Source organism: Cottoperca gobio, chromosome 18 (assembly GCF_900634415.1).
Source record: "Cottoperca gobio chromosome 18, fCotGob3.1, whole genome shotgun sequence".
Classification (NCBI taxonomy): Eukaryota; Metazoa; Chordata; class Actinopteri; order Perciformes; family Bovichtidae; genus Cottoperca; species Cottoperca gobio.
Window position 1 is genome coordinate 6,036,885 of NC_041372.1, and position 23,975 is coordinate 6,060,859.

Here is a 23,975-nt window from a genome sequence, read left to right on the forward strand (position 1 = left end):
TTTTGACTGTCTCCATAAGAATTCAATTATCACAAGCTTCACAAATTTCATTACAATTTATACATATGCAAACTTACCTGTACAGTAACTAGGTATTCACATTATAAGAAATTTAACAGTACCATAGCTACCCTCAAGGTAAAATACCTCACTAGCTGCCTGCACGAAGTAGTATCAAGCGATTATTACTGAATATCCCCTTATTTATATTTCAATACAATTTTATTTTTTATTAAAAACATAATATACAAATAATCCCTACTGTGTATTTCACAGTTTGTAGCTAGGTAAAATATATTTTTGTAAAATTGTATTGGAAGATTTTAGGTGAGTTGATGTCTGTGTGATGTGCTTTTCCAACTGAGTGTAAGTGCGAGATAGATATACATTCGTGTTGCTTGTGAGGTTGAGCTTGAACTCCCTCTGTGCTTGCTGCTGTGCTTTAGCCCTTTATCTATAATGAGAAAATTATTCTGAGAAATATAGATTCATTTTTAAAAGAAGTCAACAATGACAATAGATTTTCTCAGGACTCACATTGGTTGATTTTTAAGTCCTCATCTCTTAACTGACTGAATATTTATTGACGGAATGGCTTTGACAATAAGTCCTTGGTAGTTCTTTGTGAAATCAAATCTCATATCATATGTTTTTTAAAAACAGAATTCCTAAGTGCATTTGTATTGGCATTTAACCTGCAGATTAATTATAATATTTAAAGCTCTAATTATCTTTGAATTGTTATTTAGAACTAGTGTTGTTCCTTGCAATATTACTTTACTTTTTGTATCCAACCAACAGTTAATTGTGTAGCTATGTGCAAAGAAATGGGAGAATAGTGATGGAGAGGAGGTTGTTTTTCAATGCAGGCATGCTTTTCTCCCGACGGTAAATCCTTTAGTTAGCTTGGTTAGGATTAGGTCTGAAAAGTCTCTCATTTGCATCCAAAGCCCTTAGGAATTTGTTGGTGAAAAAATCCTTCTTCTCCATTGCTTCCATCTGAATTTTACTTTGGTGTTTATTTTATCCATATTTATTGCAGCCTATGTCTGATGTCTGCTATTTTATACCCTGTGACTGTCTCCTTGTATCTCTTTAATTGTACTGTTGTTACTGAAGGTATTGCACACTAATTCAGAGATATGAAAGAAATATCACATTTGACTGACTGTCAATTGTAATATAAGTGTGTCTGTATTTCAGCTTTTTAGATCTCTTTTAGTCTTGGATTGGGTTAAAAGGTTAGAATAAAAAAATGCGTTTCTCTTTCTATCCCAGGAACCATTTATTTTACTAAAGGGCATCATATAGACATAGGAAAGCTTTTGAGTGTTTGCCTCTGAAAAACAGTCTCCACATTCCCATATGAATCACGTTGAAAAGACTTGAATCCCAGTTAAGCATAAAGCCTGAGGCTATGTGGGATACACTCTAATGGAACACAGCTATGGGATGAAGGTAATGGGTGGTAAAGACTACTAGAATATATCAATGACATAAAAGGGACAAGCTTAGAGAGATGGGGTATATCCCAAGTGTCTGACTGAAATAGGGATTCTTCCCTAAGTCTAGATTTCACAATATTTCAGACATTCATTCTAGTGTTTCAGATTTTTTTTTGAACACAATTTTTTTTGTTCTTCTCTCCATGTCTGAAAAGAAGCAGTGTACCTTTTATGTTACTGAAAGATAGAATATATGAAGCTGAGTTTTGACAGACACGGGGACTACAAAGAAAGAAAGGATTATGGTCTATGTTGAGAAATGAGAGGAGGCGAAAGGTAGAGTCATGGACGGTGATAATATAAACAACCTCTACTGTACATCAAACATCCTTTGCCTCAGTTTGGGAGGGAGAGATGAAGATATGCGGGAGCACAATGAAAGAAAGGATGATGGACTATGATCAGAGATGAGTCACGAGAAGAAGGGCAAAGTCATGGCCAGTGATTATATGAACAGCCACTACACACATCAGACAAACACGGTTCCCATGATTCAGCTTGGCAAATTCTCTGTCATCAATGAAGTGCTTTCAATCAATGTACTGGTATACTTTCTGTAGTTAATTTGCACCCCAAGCTATCAACACTTTAGAGAGGTTTAATCTTTAAAGCTTTATGTTGATGTTATATTTAAAATGGCAGAATATGTCCCATTAAACTCAGTTCAGACGCGCACAGTGACCATTCTTCAACTGAAGACGTCCTTATTTATGGCTTAAATGTCCTTGAGGATTACTGTTATATTGTTGATGTCAGAGCTTAATGTGGAGCAGGACAACAGAGGAGCACAAAGAGAATATTATATCCTCTTGAGTCATTATTTTATTAACCCTGTGGTTTCAGTTACCTGTAATATCATTGTTTGAACACAGGACCCTTTGAAGATCATAGACAACAACAGTAAGCAGTAATAGTAATACATTAATAAGCAGAGATATGATTCAGTCAATGCAGTGGTGAATTCAAGAGGGTGCGTTCAAGAGGAAACCTGGTTGACTTGCTTACTTTTCAGCCACGTTGGGCCCACAATGGTGTGTTTCAGATTTATACATGGCTGCTGTTATCAAATCTTAATGCTAAAAGCAACTGCAACTATGAATGCTTCCCAACACATTAGACTTATCTGGAGCATATATAAAACATTGATTTGCCCTTTTATCTCTAAAATGTAGAATACTTTTTCACTTTACTTGACCTCATAGTTTTCCATAAATGTATGCTGCTGTGGCACAACATTTCTGGAGCTGTTAAAGCTCTGACTGAAATGCTGTACTAGACTAAAACATTGAACCATAGGAGTGTACTGTCACTTCCGAATGTTATTGACCATGCTACAACTTAATACAGTAGCGTCCAATGAAGACCTAGACCCAGCAACCACAATACCAGATCAAAATGCCAAGCTCTCCACAGGGATGCCATTCCAAGCTAGAGGTTGTTTTACATTCTCTGCTAGGGCCTCATCTTCCAACATGGGCTTTCTAGAGTGACAGGCTGTTGTAGTTTTATTTTCTAGCATTTCAGATTGGCCTCTGCAGCTGTAGGGTAAGGGTGCAGCTTTTGTAAGTCAATCGTCCTGCTGTAGCCTGAACTATATGACTCTATCTCACTGTATCATTAAGCCAGAGAGAAGTGTGTGATATCCAGTGTCTCTCAGCTGGGGATCGTCTTTGACTGAAGCCTCCTGGTCCCTATGGGAGGTAGTGTGGTCACAGCTTACTGCTTGAGGATTCTCCACACTCCTATTGGACTTTTCATGAAGACAATACTATGGGTGCTTGTCAAATCATTGGGCCATTTGCAGGCTTATATTCAGGGTAGCAGACTTAATTTTGTTTTACTGTCAAGTCTCCAAGATCTCAAGCCTCATTGGCAGTCTTTATTTAGATTTTATCTTTTAAAGATTTTGTTTGAAGAAAAAATAGGAAGACATTTATTTGAAGAAAGAGTAACATATAATGAGTCTGCTCTTTGTGTCTTTTCTCTCTCTTTTTCATGCATTCCCTTCGGATCCTCCCTGAAGCTGAAGAGTATGCGGTTGAAGGTAAGACTGATGCTTTACTTCTCGGGCCCTCTGATGGCTTCCCTTTAATGCTGTCATGGATGCTGATGCAGGCTGCTTGTTAATACTGTATGCCCTCCCTCTGGGGAGGGGCATTGTCAGTTTGGACTGTGGTTTTAAGTGACTTCCAGGGGGCCTAAATTACAGTTTCCGATCCCTGTTTTATCTCTTGTTTATTTTATCTTGTCTATTTACATTTAATTTTTTATTTTATTGCGTTTTTTCTCTATAGATGGGTTTACAATTCACTCAGTAATATATTCATGCATTCAAACAATGAAAGCATATTGCAGCTTGGCAATATTGAGTTAGTTTATCAGTTAATATAGTTTTGTTTAAAGTTAACAAGATATGACATGGTGATTTTCCCCTTCCTATATCCAGCAAAAGTGAACGAAGGCTGCTGGTCAGGGACCCTGAGGGTCCTCATTAGCTCGAGGGCCAAGCACTAAACCAGTGCTGGATGTAGCAGACTTTAGGGATGGATTAGCCTTGGCTGGTCTGCCTGCAAGCTGTTGCCTGTCTCCACTTTGCACTGTTTAAAAAGAGGTTCATCCATTGGTTGACTGAGTCTGTCAGTCATATCAGACTCTCAGATAGACAGAATATATGTGTTGAGTAGAAAACTGATGTTCGGTGTTTGCATTTCCTCCTTTCTTAGTTTGAGGTGATGGATTACCTATCACATGGCCTGAACCAGCAGGGGAAATCACTATGACAAACTCTTGCTCCAGGTTTTCTTTAGAGCTAAAAACTTTATTGTTGCATTTATTTCTTAATCGTTGTACCAAGCATGAGTTTTTTATCTTGTGGCACATTGAAAATATAAAAGTGTATGCCATGTGTGTTATTTCATTGTTATCAGCTAACCCAGTGAACTCAATTTGAATTCTGGTCTGTGCTTGGTATATAGAATATGTGCTCTTATAGATTTGAAGCTGACATTTTCTCAGTTTGTTCCTACATGAGAGATGCAAGTCTCTGTAATGATTGCATGTGTGTGTGTGTGTGTGTGTGTGTGTGTGTGTGTGTGTGTGTGTGTGTGTGTGTGTGTGTGTGTGTGTGTGTGTACTTGTCTATGTGTGCGTGAGTGTGCTTGCAGTCTGTCCCATGTCAGTACCGCTAAAGCTCTTGATGGGAAAATGTCAGGGAGAAGGTAGGGAACAGATTGTGGCAATCTCACAATTCTGTCTGACAGAGGAGCCCCTCCAGACTGATGTAGGGTGAGGTGAGGGGCAAAACAGCTTTTTGAGAGAGGGAGGAGTAGAATGAAGCAGAGGAGGGTGATGAAGATTGGTCATTTACTCTGTGACAGACCTCAGGGAAGGTAGGCAACTCCTGAGGGACCCTGGGATCCTCACCAGGCTCTCCAACACGTGCATATGTACAGTTCAGAGTTATAGTACAAAGTAGTGTATCAAAGTAACAAATATTGTGGATTGATTTTGTGTTTGCGTATGTCAAGGCGCTGTCAATCAGGCCTAACCTTTTAGCTCAGCACTTGTAGTTTTCTTACCAATTTGAAGTATGTCGTGCAGATATTTCTTTGCACTGGGCAAGGGCATATGTTGTAAGTTAAACTTCCTATTAATTACGTGGGCTCCAAGCAACTTGAGAGGGTCACATTTCTCCCTATGCAGAGGTCTAGGTGTTTTTAAATACCTAGACCATAAATCTACTTCGAAATATCACTTGAGTTTTTTAATTAGTTTAATTAGTTTAAAAGGTGTCCGTTTATTTTCGACTCAAAAACATACTCCAGGGCTTTAAGGAAATACTTCTAAAATTGAAAAGTCCTACAATTTAAATGCTAAAACGTCAATCAATTTCTACTTTACAAAGTCATGTTATTTAAATAAAAACAAGGAGCTGTGTTCCCAGTGTGTTGTATCAACAAGACGGCTTGAGCGAGTTATTTAATGACTCATTGTCTCTGGTATCAAACCCTCAGATTTCAGAGCACTCCTTTCTCTTCTATTTTTGGGGTTTTCCTGTGAACGTATTTAGTCTAATTAGTTGTCGGTGACCATGTGTTCAAAGGTTGGTTGAGATTGATGATGCACAGAGACTGTTGAAAGCCCCGGGGACACCGGTGCCCCTAGAAGCCGGCCGGTGGCCCTTGTTCTTGCACTGTGGGGCGATTGATGATCTGCCTGCGACACTGACCTGTTTTTACTGGCAAGCCAGCCGCGCATTGCCATCTGCGTACTGATAGCCAAGCATGCTCTCTCCCTGGAGGACTGCATGTGTGATGTATAGTTTCATAATGTAAGAACAGGTCTACCTCATTGCCTTGTGTAGTTGTGTTCCTGTAGAGGCTGATAAAGAAATGTCACGAAAGCTGAGGGCATTGGAGGTCAGATGAATGGCCTTATAGCCTAGAGGTAGCCATTAACCACCTGGAACTATTGGGAGAATGGAACACCTTACAACACCAGGTTATGTTGGTGATGTTAAGAGACAGAAAAACTGTAGTGGTCTGGCTTATATTTTTGATTTGAACATACGACCCTGTAAATGTGAAACAGAGAAATTCCGAATTAGGCCTGCGTGTGGTCAGCTGACTATCCCTGATTTAAGCAATGGCTACAAAAAAATGTAAACTGAAAAAACACGGTTTTGCTGAGAACATTTCAAGTGCATGCTGTTTATTCAGATGCTTAAGGATGGCCATTTTTAATTTCCCTCCAACTGATGGTCTGACAGACCATGACCATGAACAAGGCTGAGAGAAAAACAGCTTGTATACAATTGGACAGTGAAAGATCAGGATCTAACCCTGGTCAGTGCGGCTGGACTCTGACACTGGCTGATAGATTTAGTGACCTGGTGCTCTGTTTGGATGAGAGATGTTCCAAGCTGCCCACGCTGATCTTAATCAATCTGATCAAGGCTAATGATCTTTTCTCTCTGAGCCACGCAGACCTCCAACTTAATCTCACCCTCAGGGGAGGACAATAACATTTTTTATTCTTTTCCCCGGCATAAAAAATGGAGTTTGATGTTGGCTATAGATACAGGATTATAGATGTGTGTGGGGCCTGTAGTAATAGCAGATTACTTTGGATCATCCAAACCAGATTATGGATTTTGTTCTTATTTTTCTCAGGAGAAATAAAACAAAATCATTGACTAAAAACTTGAATGTCAAGGCAACAGAAGGAGAAAACGGAGTAAAGCAAATATTAAATGCACTGATGTCATTATGGTATTAACCTAGATTTTGTTTGTTTCTGGAACAAATGATGCTTGTACATGATCCTTATTCAATATCCAACTGCTGTTGTTATTTTTGAAAAGCTTTGGCTAAAAGGTCGACTACTTGGTTTTGCCAAAAAATGATAAATTGTGAAAGCAATTGAGAATGATAGGTATTTATGTATATACCGGCATAGCATAATAACACAATTTGTCCATTCTTTCCAATCAATAAAGCTTAACTGTGCGTTTCTCATTGAACGCACAAGAGATTTGCACTGTTCAAACAAAGCAATCGATTGTGGAAGATTGCTGGCTAGCTTTTTACTCACAGGCGCTTAAAAATAAAACAATAGGCTGCAAATAAAAAACAAACTCGCATGCACACAGTAACCTCATCGGAAGGGGAAAAAGACCAATGAGTTGAAGGGTAGAACAGAATTGAATGGTGTCTTTCTTCAGCTCTGAAATTGGTCAAGAGCCTTTGGACGGTAGGATTCCTTGATGTTGCCTCTGCCTGCCCAGCCTCTGCCAGATGTTGCATTGAGATTAAGCATCTTCAGGTCCTGGAGGAGCCGAAGACTAGCCATGCCTGTTCTCACAAGACGTTAATTTCACACAGCTCACACTCTTTTCTCTCTTTCTATTTTTCTGCTTTGTGATAACAAAGTCTAAAGGGATGGAGTGGGCGTCCACTTGTGAGCAACTCCAGATGCTTCAGTGTCGACATGTGTGGCCACAGGCAATACGGTTTGCTACGATGGAGAGAGAAATGGATTGGACAATGCATGGCCTGGAGCTGTGTGTGTGTTGTGTGTGTGTGTATGTGTGTGTGTGTGTGTGTGTGTGTGTGTGTGTGTGTGTGTGTGTGCGCGTGTGTGTCTGTTGAGCTTGAGGTTTTCTTTATTCTCATTTGCAGTACAACCCTGTACAGCTTTTAAATTGCTACATATGTCCTAGTTAAGCCTCTATCTGATGCTTCAATACTTACTGTGTATATTTTGTTAGATTGCTAATCATGGTGTTCAATATTAGAGCTTTGTCCAATTTTTCATCAAGTTAATTAGAATCTTTTGAATTATCTTTTTGATTCAAGCCCTTTTGAGTAGCTGAAGGGTTGCATCAGCCTTTAATATGCTTTGAACCGACAGACCAACAGTGTTTTTTAGCATACATTACATTCTTCATAACTTTTTTTTAAATCAACCTTTAGTTCACTATTTTCCCTCTGCCTAGCACACACAAGTCGTAACTTCAGCACTTCGACTGCATTACAATGCCACTGTATTACAATGAGCTTTGGGAAGGATTTCAAGGCTTACTTCAAAGTACTCTTTTCTGCTGTGTACTAAAATGAAAATTTGTTGTGCACCTCTGTGCCTTTGCAGCTTTTGAAATCGGAAAAAAAGACAAAGTTTTTTAAAACATTCCCCACTGGACTTTGGGGTTATGGGGTATTTGGAGTTTATATTGCCTCATCTTTCGTTTTGTTGTCTTCACCAACTAATTTATGCCCGGTCAGGGATACAGTCTTAGTAATCCTCCTGTCTTTTCGATCCCTCTATATTTATCACTTTATGATTTCCCTCTTCCTTTCCCCTTATCCCTACACTTATATTCATATCTATACCTGTCTTGTCAATTTCCCGTTTCATTTTTTCTTTTAGCCACCTATCTGTACTCTCGACATCTCTTCCTTCCTTTCCTTCTGCCAATCCTCCTACTCTGTCCTCGGTCACCTTCCTTCCTCTTCTGGTAGATAAACTTATAGGTTGTAGCTAAGAGGCTTATTGGAGCGATGCCTCTATAGGAAGCAGTGAAATGCAGCTTTGCTGGGTTTTTGAAGGCTATATAGAGTGCTCTGGAGAAAGGAAACGCACATGAATATGAGGTGGACCCAGTTTTGTTTACTGCTGCCCACATTGTGTATTTACCACTGTGATATTTAGATTATAACTTGTTTTAGAGCTATGAAATGTAAAGGAATTACCCACATTTAAGAATGTAGTTAAAGACTCCTGTGTTACCAGCCAATGTAAAATTCCTGAATAAAGCTTTGACCTTGTTCTTTAGGAGGCTCTTAATGTTTGACACTATCATAAGAGATCATAGTAACTAATGTACAAAGCAGATTAACCTACCAGCGCTACGCTGGCAGTGGTGTCAAAGTGCAGCTTAAGCCCTGTTGGGAAAAGATTAGAATAACACAGAATAACACAGGAAGGTGGGTAATATATGTATTACCTGAGCACCTCCCCACCTCTCTCTTGACTCACCAATGTCAGTACTGTGCGTTTAAAGATTATGGCCAATAAAGTAAAAATGTGCAAAACAAATACAGAATAAGAATATCCTAAAGTAACAAACTACTGTCTGAACTAAGTACTGTACACTGTAACCTAAATTACAAACAATCTGTCAACTCTTGGCCATTTGTAACTTGCAACTTGCCGTTGCAGGCATGCCGTTGATGCTGCTGCATGATGACGGACATCTTTTAACTCTTGGCCATGTGCATTGTCCTGAAAACTCATGTTCCAAATAGAGCTACATCTAATTTCAATGAAAACCTTCAAAGAGAGAGAGGCTCTGTCATGTATAGGTATAGCACACTGTACATACTGTATGTATAAGCTAACACTTTGCATTCGCAGTCAATTTCAAAACCATATTTGAGTCTACACTTTTTTCCTCTCTCTCTCTCTCTCTCTCTCTCTCTCTCTCTCTCTCTCTCTCTCTCTCTCCACAAAACTTGCCATTATTTCCAGTGTAATAACATTCTTGTTGCGTACTGAATTAAATTATGTAATGAAATGCCACTGACTGCAGAGCTAAAAGTCCATGCTGGCCAGGTGACACTGTGAGAGATTGCATTTAGGCAGAGCCCGATGAAAAGCCCATCTCCTGCCCATCCCCGAGCTGACAGCCAGTTCCAAGAAAAATAAAAGCACTCGCCCTCACTTCTATCCGGCTGATCGGACCAAAAGGTTGAGAAAAGTGGTTACTGCCACATTTTTCTTTCTAGGTGTGTGCATTTGTTTCTTGTGTGTAAAGGTGTTCCTTTCCAGTTATTTTGTATGTGTGTGCATCAGTGATAAGTGCATGTATGCTAGTGTGTATTACAAAGATACGTGGATTTGCATGATCCCAGGAATGGCTGTGCCCGGTCAATTTATGGATTCCCCAACATGTGGAACGTGTTACTGTTGGTAGGAGTCAGAAAAATGTTGTTTCTAAATGTTTCATCATCAACATAATTTGAAAAGTTTGTTTTGTTGCATTTATTCTGTTTACTGTTAATGGCCATGTATCAGTGAGAAAAAGGTTTAAACTAATGTTAAAAACTGTTACGATCTGTAAATTGTTTCAAATATTTTCCATGACCCAAACTAATGCAAAAATAATTTTGCCTGTGATTATCTTAATTACCTGCATATTACTCCAGCGATGAAATTAATCCTTGTCATACCCATTTTAAATTTAATACAGAAGCCCTGAGGTGCAAGTATTATTCTGATCAGGCAACTGACAATTAGGGTCTATTATCATGTTACATTTGTTTGTTTTCAAGATGATTGAAAAATCATTCTAAATATTAATGAGAATGAAGTTTAAATAAAAAATATTGTTTTATTAATTGAGTAATAAAAACGTATCTTTAGATTAATCAATAAATTAGTCGTTAGATTAATCTATAAAAAAAAATGCATCCTCACGGCCTCAGTCTGTGTCTCCATCCAAATCAAACAAGTTCATCACTCCAATGCATTTATTTAGCCCGTCTTGTTTGTGGCCTGGCCTTTATTTGTGGTCCAATGTTCATTTAGCAGGCCTACAATTATGTATGAGGATGTTAGTGGCATTGAGCCTGTGTTTGGAAGAAATGGTCCTTTTAAAATTGAGATCAATAGGCTAGCAGGATGAATAAGAGTGACCAATAAAAGAAGGGTAATGGGGAATATAGCTATTTTCTCCTCATCCTTCCCTCAATTTCATAATGGGAAAAAAGTAACACTTGAGTGAGCTTGTTTTGCCACTGAGGACTTCCCTTTGCTTGAAAGTAAAATGATATTCTTATGGGAAGTAGGGTAGAATGGAGAATGTATTTTTCTCTTGCTTCATCCTTCTTTTCGTTTCTCTCTCTCTAATCGTGTATCCCCTTCGTTTTATTTTTGTCTTCATCTGCAATCACCATTTTGCTCTTTTAGAATCTCTAATAATTCAGGCACACATTTTTCACACCACATTATTTTGTGTGTCTTTAACTATTAATGAAAAGGAAGCAACATTGTATCCGTCACCACCCGCTTTGAATCTTATCAGCTGATTTACATGGGCGTTATCAGTGGTTATTAGCCTCATAGATATGGGTTAGAAGGGGCTGTTACACTTACTAGTAGGTTTAGAAGGCCGGTATCATCTATTCACCTGGTTGATCATGGATATGAATACAAAAAGACTATAGTTATTATGATGGGATCAAAGCAGAAGGTCAAGGCGTCGTAGTATAAAGAGTAGCAATGTCTGCGTAAGTAGGAGGACGGGGTGGATTGTTCGGTCAAACAAACGCAGGACTTTCACCTGGGAGAACTGCAAACACAGGACTCAATAAACTATGATCTTTTACTAAACTTAACCAAATATTGATAACAACTGATAATGGCAATTTAAAGGGCTGATACAATTTGAAATGGGTGTCTCGCACTATGATTGCTGCCTTTTTGATGGATGCATTTAACTGCTGTCAGAGCAAATGAAAGCATTTCTATTATTATTGAAAATTGTACAGTGAAGTCTGTCAGTAGGTACTTGAGGCATGCTGCCAAAATGTCCTTTAGCAAGACATTGGATCCCTACCAGCTGAGATGTTGCTGCGCTGTAGATGATCCTAACCTTTGACCTTGTGGATGAGCTGGGAACAAATCGAAACATTTAAGTTACATTCACCTCCACATTAACTCTTTAAAGCCTGATCTGTGATGTCTAAATATGTTGTCTTCCAAACATATATTACATAATATAACACATATGCCAAAAATGCACATATGTACCGATGTGTTTTACACTACACATTATAGTCCAAACATTTCACAGAGCTGGCTTTTCTCCTTTGTAATGGTATGAAAGATAAACAGATTAAAAACAAACTTGAATTCCAAGATGTGTTATCTTTTGCAGATAATGATCATTCACAGGATAGAAGCACTTGACTCACGTGAAGAATGTAATGCGTTTACACTGTATATAAATTACAAATAATGTGATGGTAACAGTCAAATCTCATATTCCAAGAAATATCTTTAGTTCAAGCTGACACAATGTTTGAGTTAAGAATCAAGAGTGTTGTTTTGTTTCTCGTTTTAAATGCCATGTTGATTAAATATTGGAATAAGAAAGAAATCTATTATAAATATAAATATATACTATTTGGAGTCTGTGGGGGCCATTATGTCAAACACAGTTACATAATTAAAAACTGAACACTGATTGAATGCATTATTCTCCTGTATAAAATCAACCTTGTATTAATGTGGTGTAAAATGTTAATGACCACCATCTTTACAAAAGAAAGACATTTCATTGTAATTCAGTTTTTTTTTTTTAACATTACTTTTATATTGCAGCACAAATAGATGTGAAGTGTTCTGGTAATAATTATTATGTGGAATTTCTGCTGCACTAGACATTATATGCTGAAAAATTACTGTATCCTAGATTCAAACTAAAGATGACAAAATCCTGCGGCCCTTTGCTGCATGTCATCCTCCTCTCTCTCTCTCTCTCTCTCTCCTCTCTCTCTCTCTCTCTTATCTCCTCTCTCTGTCTGCGTTCTTTCTTCCTCTGTGTCTTCGTGTCTTGTCTCTCTCTCGTGTTGTATTATCTCTCGCTCTTCTCTCTCTCTCTCTCTCTCTCTCTCTCTCTCTCTGTCTCTCTTTGTGTGTGTGTCTTATCTCTGTCTATATCTTCTCTCTCTCTCTGTGTCTCTCGATCTATTCTATCTCTCTCTCTCCTGTCTGTGTCTTGTCTGTCTCTGTGTGTCTGTCTCTCTCTCGCTCGATCTAGATCTTCTCGTGTATCTCTTCTATCATAGATATAATAATGATTATTAGAGATAAGTGTATAGCGAGAGTCGAGAGAGAGAGAAGAGAGATGTAGCTAGGTGGTGGAGCATAGAGTGGGGGTCTAGACTGGGGGGATGGGTAGGAGGGCGAGAGAGAGGGGGAGAGGGGAGAGAGAGAGAAGGAGAGGAGAGAGAGGAGAGAGAGAGGCGGGAGAGAGGGGAGAGAGAGAGAGAAGAGAGAGGAGAGAGAGAGAGAGGAGAGGAGGAGAGAGGGAGAGAGAAGGGAGAGAGGAGAGAAGAGAGAGAGAGAGATAGGAAGAAGAGAGAAGAGCGAGAGAGAGAGAGAGAGAGAGAGAGAAGAGAGAGAGAGAGAGAAGAGAGAAGAGAGGAGATAGATGCGCAAGAGAAGACGAAGAGAGAGCAGCTAGAGAGAGTAGCTCGAAGCATAGAGAGAGGAGAGAGGGAGCGATATCTGTATCTATCTGATATACTCGCTCTCGTATATCCTCTCTCTCTCTCTCTCTCTCCTCTCTCCTCTCTCTCTCTCTCTCCCTCTTTTGTGTCCTTCTTCAGCTATACTAATAAAAGCAGAAAAGACAAAAACATAATCATAAAGTACAACTAGGCATTTTTTAATTTATCACAGCATGATCTGCACAACAGTAAATAAAAATATCCTGCTTAAGTTTCTTTGGCTCGTTTTTCTTTTTTAACTTCTTTTTTTAACTCAGGGTTCTTATATATATAACCCTGCTCTTTGTGGCATCCAGTGTGCAGCTGCAGACTAGTTTATAATAAACAAAACAGACGTCTCTGAGAAATATAAATAGTTGATCTGTCCCGGTTACAACATCCCGTTCTTCCTCTCTCTCCTGTCAGTGTGGCCTAACCACTATGATGAGTTGTTCTCAGAAACACCATAAATGTGCACAGCAGCTGCCATAAAGCCTCGCTCCCTACATGTCTTATTTATTTATCTGTTGCCTCTTCAATTCTCTGAGGGCCAGAGAGGAGGAGCTTTAATGCCACAGACCTTCAGTGCTCACTTAGTGGGCTGGCTTAAGCCTGGCTTGCTTTCTCAGCATTTGATCATTTGGAGAGGGAGGAGTACAATTGGAGGGAGTACATGGAGGACAGGTATATACAATCAATGCATAGGGATAAGAAACAAGAGGGACAAACAAGGGATAGGGTGAGGAAGAGGAGGAGTTGGGGGGGGGGGGGGAATCTAAAGAGCTGTGGCGTCAAATCAGCAGGCTGTTTCAGTTGAAGGAGACGTGGCCTAGATGCTTCACTGTTAATGACTGTACAGCCAGGCCAGGGATTCATTTTGTCAACTAAGCCAGTGCCAGTGTTATGCACACCGTGTGTCCATTCAGCCCTGTGTGTGGGGGGGAATTGTCAGTGCATTAACCTAGCTCTGAATTTCACACACAAACCATCGTCTTTACATGACATCTCTAACATGTTGTGATACTGCATCAGCCACGATGTGCAGCACCCCCAAAACACTATTTGTCTTTGAATGTTAAACATGGTCTAACAAGTTATCAAACCCAAGCCAACAATATGGTGCACGTTCTCACCAACCTCTAGGTCATGCAGATTATGCCCCATATTGCTTTGGATATTTAGATTAATAAATGTTAATTCAAATACATCCTCTCCTGGGGCAGCCTGGTAGCTCACCTGGTAGAGCAGGGGCCCAATGTATTAAGGCTAAATCCTTTGAATCTGACCTGCAGCCCTTTGCCGAATGCCTGCCCCTCTCTCCCCCATCTTGAGCTATACTAATAAAGGCCATAAAGCCATAATAACATCTTTTTTTTTCATCTATGTTCTTTAGACCTAATGTAACTCTGTATTTGGTACCATTTCTATTTCAAATTCAGTCATCAGTCCTGCAAAATTAACATGTAGGATAGCATGTGGTGTGTCAATCCTGGTGCAACATGTGGCCAATACTACAAATTTTACATACATCCAGATATATATATATATATATAGAGTTTAATATATATAGTTTTATATATATAGATATATAGATTGGGACTTAAACTTATGTAGGTTTCACCAGGAAACTGAAAGAAAGACAACCATTTGTTTTCTTGGCTTGACAGTTGGCAATGAATAAAACCGATCAAATCCCCCATAACCTCTACCTTTCTCCTTTTGCTGACTTGAGACCGACGTGTGGGTGGGTGTTCGTGCATGAGCAGGGCCCAGATTAACTGTAACATAAGTTGTGAGTGGTCCCAGACAGGCTGATCAATGTGGGGCCAGCTTGCAGATAATGAAATGGTTAGGTCTCCCCTGATGCCTTTAATTGAACAAGTGTCGCTGGCTCAGCCCATCTGGACAGAAAGCATCCTGGGAATTGGGTGTTTTCATGTGGACAGTGGTCTGAATGGCTGGTAAGAGAGAGTAACTTTGGAGCCACGTGACCCTGTGAGTAGCTCAGGAGACAGTAAAGGGGTAACACGTGGGAGTATAAACTAGCAAAATATTCTTTTAGTTTAATATGCAGAGTCTGCACTGTACTGTAAATGTAATCCTGTTTGTGCGTGAGTATGCGCTCCTTCTCAAAGGAATTACATTATGCAATGTGATACTAAACATTCCAGTCCTTAAATTAACATTTCTCACTTCAGCGAGGCTCTCCTCACTACTCGCCTGCTTTGTGTCTGTTGGGTAATCTCACATGGGCAGAGAGAGAGGGCTTCTCTTTTTGTAGTGCTTCATCTAAGTCAATATTGTTTGACTTCATGTGGAGAAGTTTTAGCCATTGCTATCCTGTTTTGGTGTGTATAAGTCCTGTCCATATCTCTAGCTCTCAGGACCAGTGTAGGTGGATACTACTGCTGGCTGCAACAAAAAGAGTCCAGCCACCACCTCTTCAACGGGAAGTGCACTGCCTCTTCAGTCAGAGCCACAACAACTAAAAGGAAGTCTCTGATTGCGCTGCTTTCTTAGTTCCCTTGAAATATGAAAACGGAGAACCAAAGGCATTACCATAAACTGCCTAAGGGTATTGCTTCTGTTTGCAGGGAGAATTTAGTACAATCGAGGAATTAACGTTTTACTGTTAAATTCTTTACCACTGTCAAAAGTCCTATTGTAAAATCTGCAGGCACTAGAGAGTGCAAGCTAAACAATTCAACATCTTAAGCATGTATCCCTGTTGAATATGATAAGGTCAGAACTCCACTCCTGATTTAGAGGATACAGAGCAGCTCCCATCTGGACATTGACAAAAGCAGCCTCCCTCCCTCTCTAAGCCAAGTCAATGAAGAGACCTTCTACCTGCCTTGTTCACTGTTTCTTCTCTCCGACAGACAGAGCCCCTATACACTATTCATAAACTTGGGCAGAGGGTTGTCTGACCTTTTTGCTGAAATGTTAGGGCAAATTAGTTGTCAGAGCAGTGGACGTGGCAGCCATGCTAAGCCCTACCTCCTGTCCCATACACCTTCCTTTTTTTTCACATTTTCACAGGGTACCTGCCCTTTCTCCTGTGGTAACCTTAGTCCCACCGCCATGGACAGACATTGTTGTCTCTGTTACTGTCTTATGAATAAGGTAGGCAGAGATGGTACTTATTATTTTCAACCATGATATTCACACATAGTCACAGAGAAGCACATTTCAAGTGATGCCCATTCTGATAAAACTGGCCTTCAAAAGCATGAAATTTGATATTCCTGCTGATAGCTTTAAACTGTAGGTCAGTCAGAAAAATTCTCAACAGCAGTACACTGTGCATCATTCGTGAATCACTGCCCTATTTCAGTCTATACATCACAAATCCTTGAATTACTATCAACCACTTTTACCCTGAATACAGAGCCGCTTATAATGAGCCCAAATGCAAGCAGCACCCTTTTAAAGCAGAGTAAACACTAAGCTGGCCTCCAGAGTCTACGCATATTCATTACCTTACGTAATGGCTTTTTAAAATAAACACCACTGCATTCAGCAAGCATTAGTTATTCCTGCATAGTAATTAGCTTCTGGAGACCGCTTTTTTGTGTATGTGTTAGTGCAAAGGCATTTTTTCATAACAGTCAATGAGAGCAAAACTTTGTGGTTACTCTGGAACAAGCCGCACATTTATGAACTACGAGTTCACAGATTTGTACAATATCACGTTATGGTTTTTATTTCTTTTTATGCTCCTTGATTTTAAAGCGTTTGACTGAGAGTAGACTGGAGGGAAAGGTATAGTAATGTGGGAAAGCTCTGTTGTGCTTATGCCTTTTTGCAGCTTTACGTAATGTACTAGGTATATTTGATCCATCAACCCAGATACAGGTTTTCTTTCCATGTTTACTTGTGATCAAAAATACCTCTCATTTCTTCTATTCCCTTCTACTTTGCCAATTTGTCCTCCGTCTGAACTTGATCTTATCTTGTGGTTCAGGGCTTAAACTCATCCCCTCTCCCTATAGGCCCCTTGCCTTTACTTTCTGACCTTAGCCTGACACTGATCCTGCCTTTTGAAGACAAGCGAAGATCAAGGGCGGATCAAGGGGTTAGTCGCTCTGGTGATTTTTTTTATTTCGTTTTCTTCCATGTGTCTGTAGGTTGTGTTTGTCTGTGCTCTGGGTTGATGAGTCCTGCATGCTAAACTTGTGCAGTAATTGGGTGTGTACCTGTTTGCAGCCATATCCAGCTCATCATTTAGCTAGATGGAAATCATAGAGAGGAAATCTATGGCAGCGTGATAAACATATTGCTAAGTAAGGGGATTGTAGGCCTGTGAGTGTCATTGTGCCAAGCTCTGTGTACATAGGATGACAGCGCTGCATGTGGACTGCACCCACAACTGTCGTCTGAGGTCAGCTTTTTCCACCACTGTGGCAGCCAATATCAGCACTATGCACAAGTAAAGAGCAGTATATATTTTCCTTCCTTAAAAGGACTGTTGAAGTTTTATCTACCTTTTACATGCAATGATACGCAAAGAACCGTCTTCACACACTCCAAAGTTTGTCATGAACCACTGTTTAAAGAGTTTCCATATCCAGCTTTGAGTTGCTCAGCTTTAACACAATTATCGCTTCTCACCATCTCCACACACCGAGCAGGCAAACCAGACATTGTTTACTAATCAGTTACAGTCGCCATATCACATCCCGCCTCCCCTTATACCATTTACTGAAGGCCATGATTAAGTGCTATGATGGAAAGCATCAACATCCATTTCATCCATATTTGATGAGTCTCCCTCCTAGTGCACACAACAGGAGGAAGCTGTAATCAACATTCACGCACACTGTGAATAATTATTTACCCAGATAATGGCTGTGTTTATGCAAGCAGGGAAAAAGGTGGATTTTTTTCCCTCCATGTTTTTTTTTACTTCTATGATTAAGAGAACTCTGATTAGATAATAGGGTTACTGATTTCCTGTTGTTTTTATCATATGACTTATTCAGGCTGCCTCCTGATCTGTCAACTAATTGTATTAACCCCCTTCACAGAAAAAAACCTTTGTTGTGTCCGTGACAGCAGCACCAGAATAAACTTATTAACGCAGAACCTGGCATGCTGTCATTTGACCGTACTAATGATATGGCATGATAACTGAGCAAGTGTCTATTATGCACTCTGCTCACACGCAGTCTCAACAGAGGGGTAGATCATTGGCTGCACTGAGCTGTGTTATGCTCAATTTCAGAGTCACCCTGTAAACCTTAGATTTTTATGAGCTAGACCCCATTTCTGCAGGGCAGCACCACATTAAAGAGAATGTGGATCCACAAATGAGGTCAGCCGAGCGGGCTGTTGCATTAAGGGCATAGGAATCATAGTGTTTGACTCCTACCTATTGCAAATGGCAAGTATAGATTAGCATATATAAATTGATACTGATTATTAGAACTAGTATATCAGGACAGGGTCACATTGACACCGTAACATACACTCAGTTTCCAACTTATTAGGTACGCCTAGCCAAAGGTAATGCAGTCCAATACAACAGTTCTGCAATGAATCCTCCCTTCAGGAAGATTATAATATGTATTGCATTATCGGAGTAATTTAATACTTGGTACTAGGATTGGGTCGATGTATACATTTTCATACCGATGCACAGATGTAGTGGCCCGGCGCTTTAGTTTTAGTTTTCTTTGAGACCAACTCTGCCATGTCGCTTCTCGTCACCCCAAAAAACACATTAACTTTCACAATCACAAGGTGCGCCGTGCGAATCGTCCCACCTCTACTGAAATTTGATCTCTTCGTGTTGACGGCTGACTGGTTCGGCATTCGTCATACACTAGTGGCTTCGTTAGTCAATTTATAAACAAACATGACACCGTCGTCATGTGTTGCTGATGTAGGCTTCATAATGGTAAATGCCAGTTCAGCCGGTTTGCATAAAATCATACTGCTTTAAGCTCGTACACCGGACCGGAAAAACTGGAAATGGAACCAACTGTACTTGGTACATGCTGACACTTATTACAAGCCAAGTTCAAATTCAATTGGTCCTTCTGTACCTCATCTTCAACTAGAAGCACTTCATTGTTATGATAATATTACCCCCAAAAAGGAACCATTGCCCATTCAGTTCTCTGCAATTTGCTAAGAAACTTGCTAACAATGTAAAACATCATAAAGACGAGTCACCTCTAACACTGTTAATACAAAAAGGAATGGTATTTCACTATACCTTTTCTTTCTCTTGACAAAATCTCATCCTCACCACATATTTTGCCATTCTTCTTTTGCTTTTTCCCTTATTCTCTTATACTTCTGTCATTGCCTGCCACTGTTTAGTGGGCACAATGACGGCATTGACTGATGTAGGTCCAACCAACGTATGACAGGCAGACACATGCCCACTCTGGGCCTCTCGCCCTTTGGGCCCTCATCTTGCCAGCCTGTTTTCATTTCCTGCAGCCAGGCAGGTGGATAAAATGGATGATCACAATTGTTTTTGTCCCCCGATGGGGACTGGTGGTTGGTAATAAACATGCTCCCCCCACTAGCCCTTGAAACAAAGTCCTGGAAAATGTATTCTTTACATCGTTTCAATTGATATATCGATTCAGATCTATGGATCGTTGCACCCCTATCAGCAAACAATACATTGTTTTTTCGAATCGTAATCCACAATGCTCCAAAGTTACTGCACACTAGTTTAGGGGAATGGAACAATGTTTGAACTCTGGCATTTCCTGAGTTATGCATTGCAGCAGGACAACTTATCTTTCCTACATGGGAGTTTGAAGTCCATATTCTTGAAACAAGCTTTTAGTATCACGTTCCCACTCCCAGGAGGGATTCAAATCAAACTGATTTTAGAGACTCATTTAAAATTGGCTTGATCTTATCTCACCACTACCCCAAGATGTCTTAAGAAAGAGATGTAAAGAGTGAACTCATAGTTGAGTATATACTCTATGTACATTGGTTTCCCAAAGAAATCAGTAAAAAAATAAAACATAAAACAAGAAAGTGACAGGTGGTGTTTTAATGTTGATTGTCTGCTGTCCTGTCTGTTATCTTGTCTTGCCCCAGCCGTCTGGTTGAGTTTTTTAGTCGTCCATAGCAGGCAGCACAAGTATATGGTTGTGGGAGCTGCTGCTCTAATTAATCAACCTGGAAGTAGTGGCTACAAGTCTTGTTTTTTTAGAACCATTCAGCTATTATTTCTCCAAATTCATATTGACCCTTGTTCCTTGTAATATTGATTCCAGTTTTAATAGGAACAGGAAAGACTCTTTGTACTCCACTTATAGGTGGTGTTGACATTGCACACTGCTGTCCTTCCATTTAACTTGACACTAGGTAATCTCTGGAAGGACCGCAGTGACAATTCATGCTCATGCGTGTCTTTACATTTCACAAGTCAGTTTTTTCTTAGCTCTTTTTATATTATAGTCCTGTTTGCTGTGTCAAGGTAAGGTCTAGGAGGCAGGGCGATATGTAGCCTCAAAGTTAACAGAAATGAATTGGGATTTTTATACAACTATATCAGAAGGTAAGCAGACGGCCACACGAGCCATTAGTCCACCAAGCAATCCCAGAGACCCCGAAGAGACCAATTTACCTGATATTTATTGCCACAACAATCTAAATGAGAAATGGAGGACACACAGAATGGCATATCTTGTTATTGCTATTTCCCTGCTTAAATATTGTCACCATTTGGGGGCCCCAACAGGGCTTTCCTTTTTGCTTCCGTTTTATTCCAACTTCACCCTATAATAACCCTGCATTATTAGTAGTAATTAGTGCTCTCCATAGTGAACTTCATATCCACAGCTGCTAAACTCCTCTGAAGACTACTTTCCCTGGGCGGCACATATTAGCACATCTAAGGAGCCAAGTCTCCGAAGTAACAGGTGCACTGTTTATCCCACTCATAAAGCAAGTCTAATGGATATCTCAGCTCTTCATCTCTCATGGAATGTTGAGAAAGCTCAGTTCTGCAGCAGAGACGCTCTATATGCCGAGACCACATATTAATGAGCAGTCTTGTGTGAGCACGTGTTGCGTCACAGCAGTTGTTGTGCATTGTTGGTCCTTTCACATTCCTGCTAGTTGCTGGTGCACCTTGTTTGCACTCATGTCTCTGTGTGGGCTGTTGTGGGTGAAAGGATCACAAAAATAACAAGCATACATTTCAGATGCCTCAGTCTTATTATAGACATTCACTGGACCCAGGTCTGTTTGAGATCACCATTTGTACAAGCACTGTTGGCAGAATGCATAAACTATGCTGGGGCCAGAGCTTCTAGGGTCATTAGCCTTTCTGTCTCCGTCAGTGAGTAGATTTGTTCCTGTATTGGAGCTGTTTCACACTGTGCTCTGACTTTCAGACATCCAAAGAGCTCCGTGCTGCCCCCATTAATTCGGCAGCTGCTTTTATTAGACCTGAGCTGCCAAACCCTCAACAAGAAAGTCCCTCTTTTGAATTATGAAGCAGCCAGTTGTGTGTGTGGGAGGGGGTGGTATCATTATGAAAATGTTTTTTTATGAAACTTTCTAGTTGGTCTCAGTTTATTCCTGCCTGTTTAATTTCCATTCTGGTGTAAATGCTCTCATCCTGGCCAAATACACACAAGTGGGCAAATATGTTATTCAACATGAGTTGGCTTTGTAATTTGCTTAAGCACACAGAGATGTGGCTGCACACAACAACAAGCTATGATTCAGTAGCATGTTCTTTGCTTACAAATATTGAGCAGTTTTTTTGTTTTTCAAGTTCAAAGACCGGATGGAATACACCTAGGGGAGTAATCTTTTTCTGCATCCCAACATGGACCAAACGCATACATATCTTAATGACTCTTATATTATTATTCTCCGGCTGTATAGAACCACTGAAGCTTATCCTTGTATCTAGTCACAGAACCTCTATGTAAATATGTTAATAAAACTCACAGCATATTTGTAGTCCATTTGTTGGCATTAATCAGTCGACACATTGAGTATAAATGTATACATATTTGCTCAAGAACTGTATCCATATTATTCTGCAGAACAAATATCTATATGTACCATTTCATTGTGTTGTAAATACCTCTGTAATTAATAATGTACTTCTTAAATTCATGTCAAGACAGCATAACTAGTAAAGATACAGCTACTATGACAAAGTAATTACATACTTAGATGGGGTTATTATTGATTGCTTGATGGTCTTGTCAGTAAGTGTGTTCTGGTAGTGGATAATTGATTAGCTGGAATCCAGATTAGAATCAGACTCGGCTGTTTTTTGGATGCAAAGAAATAATAATATCCTTACTCTGCTTGTTACTTACTTACTTACTTACTCTACACATGTTAATTATGACACCTGGGCATACATGAGTAACTTGTATGGAATTTATGGACGCACCTGTTAGCCAGTCAGAATTACATTTTTGTTTTGGTCATGGTTAATGCAGGAAATGGCTGATATAGACTACGAAACAGGATTGTCATCTGCAGCGTTTCATATACATCCTAGTAGTTGTTTACTCAACCAGGTAAGCCCCGACCCCCGGGTGCGGTAAACAGTGGAGGAGGTTTACGTCAGAGAGAGGGGGAAGCCGTAAGAAGATGAGAGGCATTTGAGGTTGAAGAGGGAAGACTGCAGGATACAAGAAATCACAACTCTGCTTCCCTGCTTATTCATACAGAGTACGTATGGAAACCCCATTGGTGTTTTTAATAAAAAGAGGCATCACTCAAAACCAGGCGCTGACACATTCTACCTCCCTTTCTACGTCTTCAGTTTTTTTTTTGTGGTCCCTACTTGCACTTGCATTTCCCCTTTCCTCCTGCATCTCTACCTTATCTTTCTCTCTTCATGAGATGTCATCAGACACCTAATGAATATTTCATGACACTTCTTCACCCCCTGTGCAAATAATGGATGCTATAAAAATCCTAAATACGTCTCTCTTGTGTGTGTGTGTGTGTGTGTGTGTGTGTGTGTGTGTGTGTGTGTGTGTGTGTGTGTGTGTGTGTGTGTGTCCGTCCTGTATAGGTATCTATCGTATATTCATGCGCAGTTCATTGGCGTCATATCAGGTCGAGACTTGAGTACATTGAACCACTGGGTTTCTTTGCTTCTTTGTTTGTGCCACATGTCACTACATGGACAAGTGGTTGATATGTACAGTGACAGAAATACAACTCTTACAGATATATACAGGTGTAATTCACTTGGGGTGTAGTTGGATGATCCATAATGCACTATAATACATATATAACTCATAGTAAAATGCAATTTGAATCTAGTTTTACTCTGATGAGAGGTTATTAGTATAGCTGCATAGTCCTGGCTCAAAATATAAATGTCAATTTACTTGCCTGACTTTTATCTGGAAGGGGAAGGAATCATCTTGATTCATTTCTTTTATGTTTAGGTGGTGGTGGTGCAGCCGTTCTGCTCATCAAATATCCAGGAAATTGGACTCGGATATGAGTCATCAGAAAATTAAGCATCCAGGGGTTTTAGTTCCCAAATTAGCTTGGCTTTATTCGAGGGTGATGCTGGCCGGCTTGAAGTTTTCCTTTTGCTTCATTTCCCTTTATCTCATTGAAGGCAAAGCAGAGATGCAGACAATTATTATAGATGACTTGGTAAGATCCTTATTTAAAAAATGCTTTTCATCTTTTGTCCATTGTTCTTCAGTGTGACAGTGTC

The 23,975-nt window shown here is 39.9% G+C and overlaps 1 protein-coding gene across 6 annotated transcripts in view; it reads left to right on the plus strand.

The window, feature by feature from the left end:
- Positions 1 to 23,975, plus strand: part of nrxn2b (neurexin 2b) — a 503,322-nt gene that overhangs the window by 41,514 nt on the left and 437,833 nt on the right. For all 6 annotated transcript variants that reach the window (XM_029455250.1, XM_029455256.1, XM_029455255.1 and 3 more), the window contains exon 2: positions 3,529 to 3,549. In XM_029455250.1, the coding sequence (XP_029311110.1) occupies positions 3,529 to 3,549 (21 nt within the window). The remainder of the gene's footprint in view (positions 1 to 3,528; positions 3,550 to 23,975) is intronic.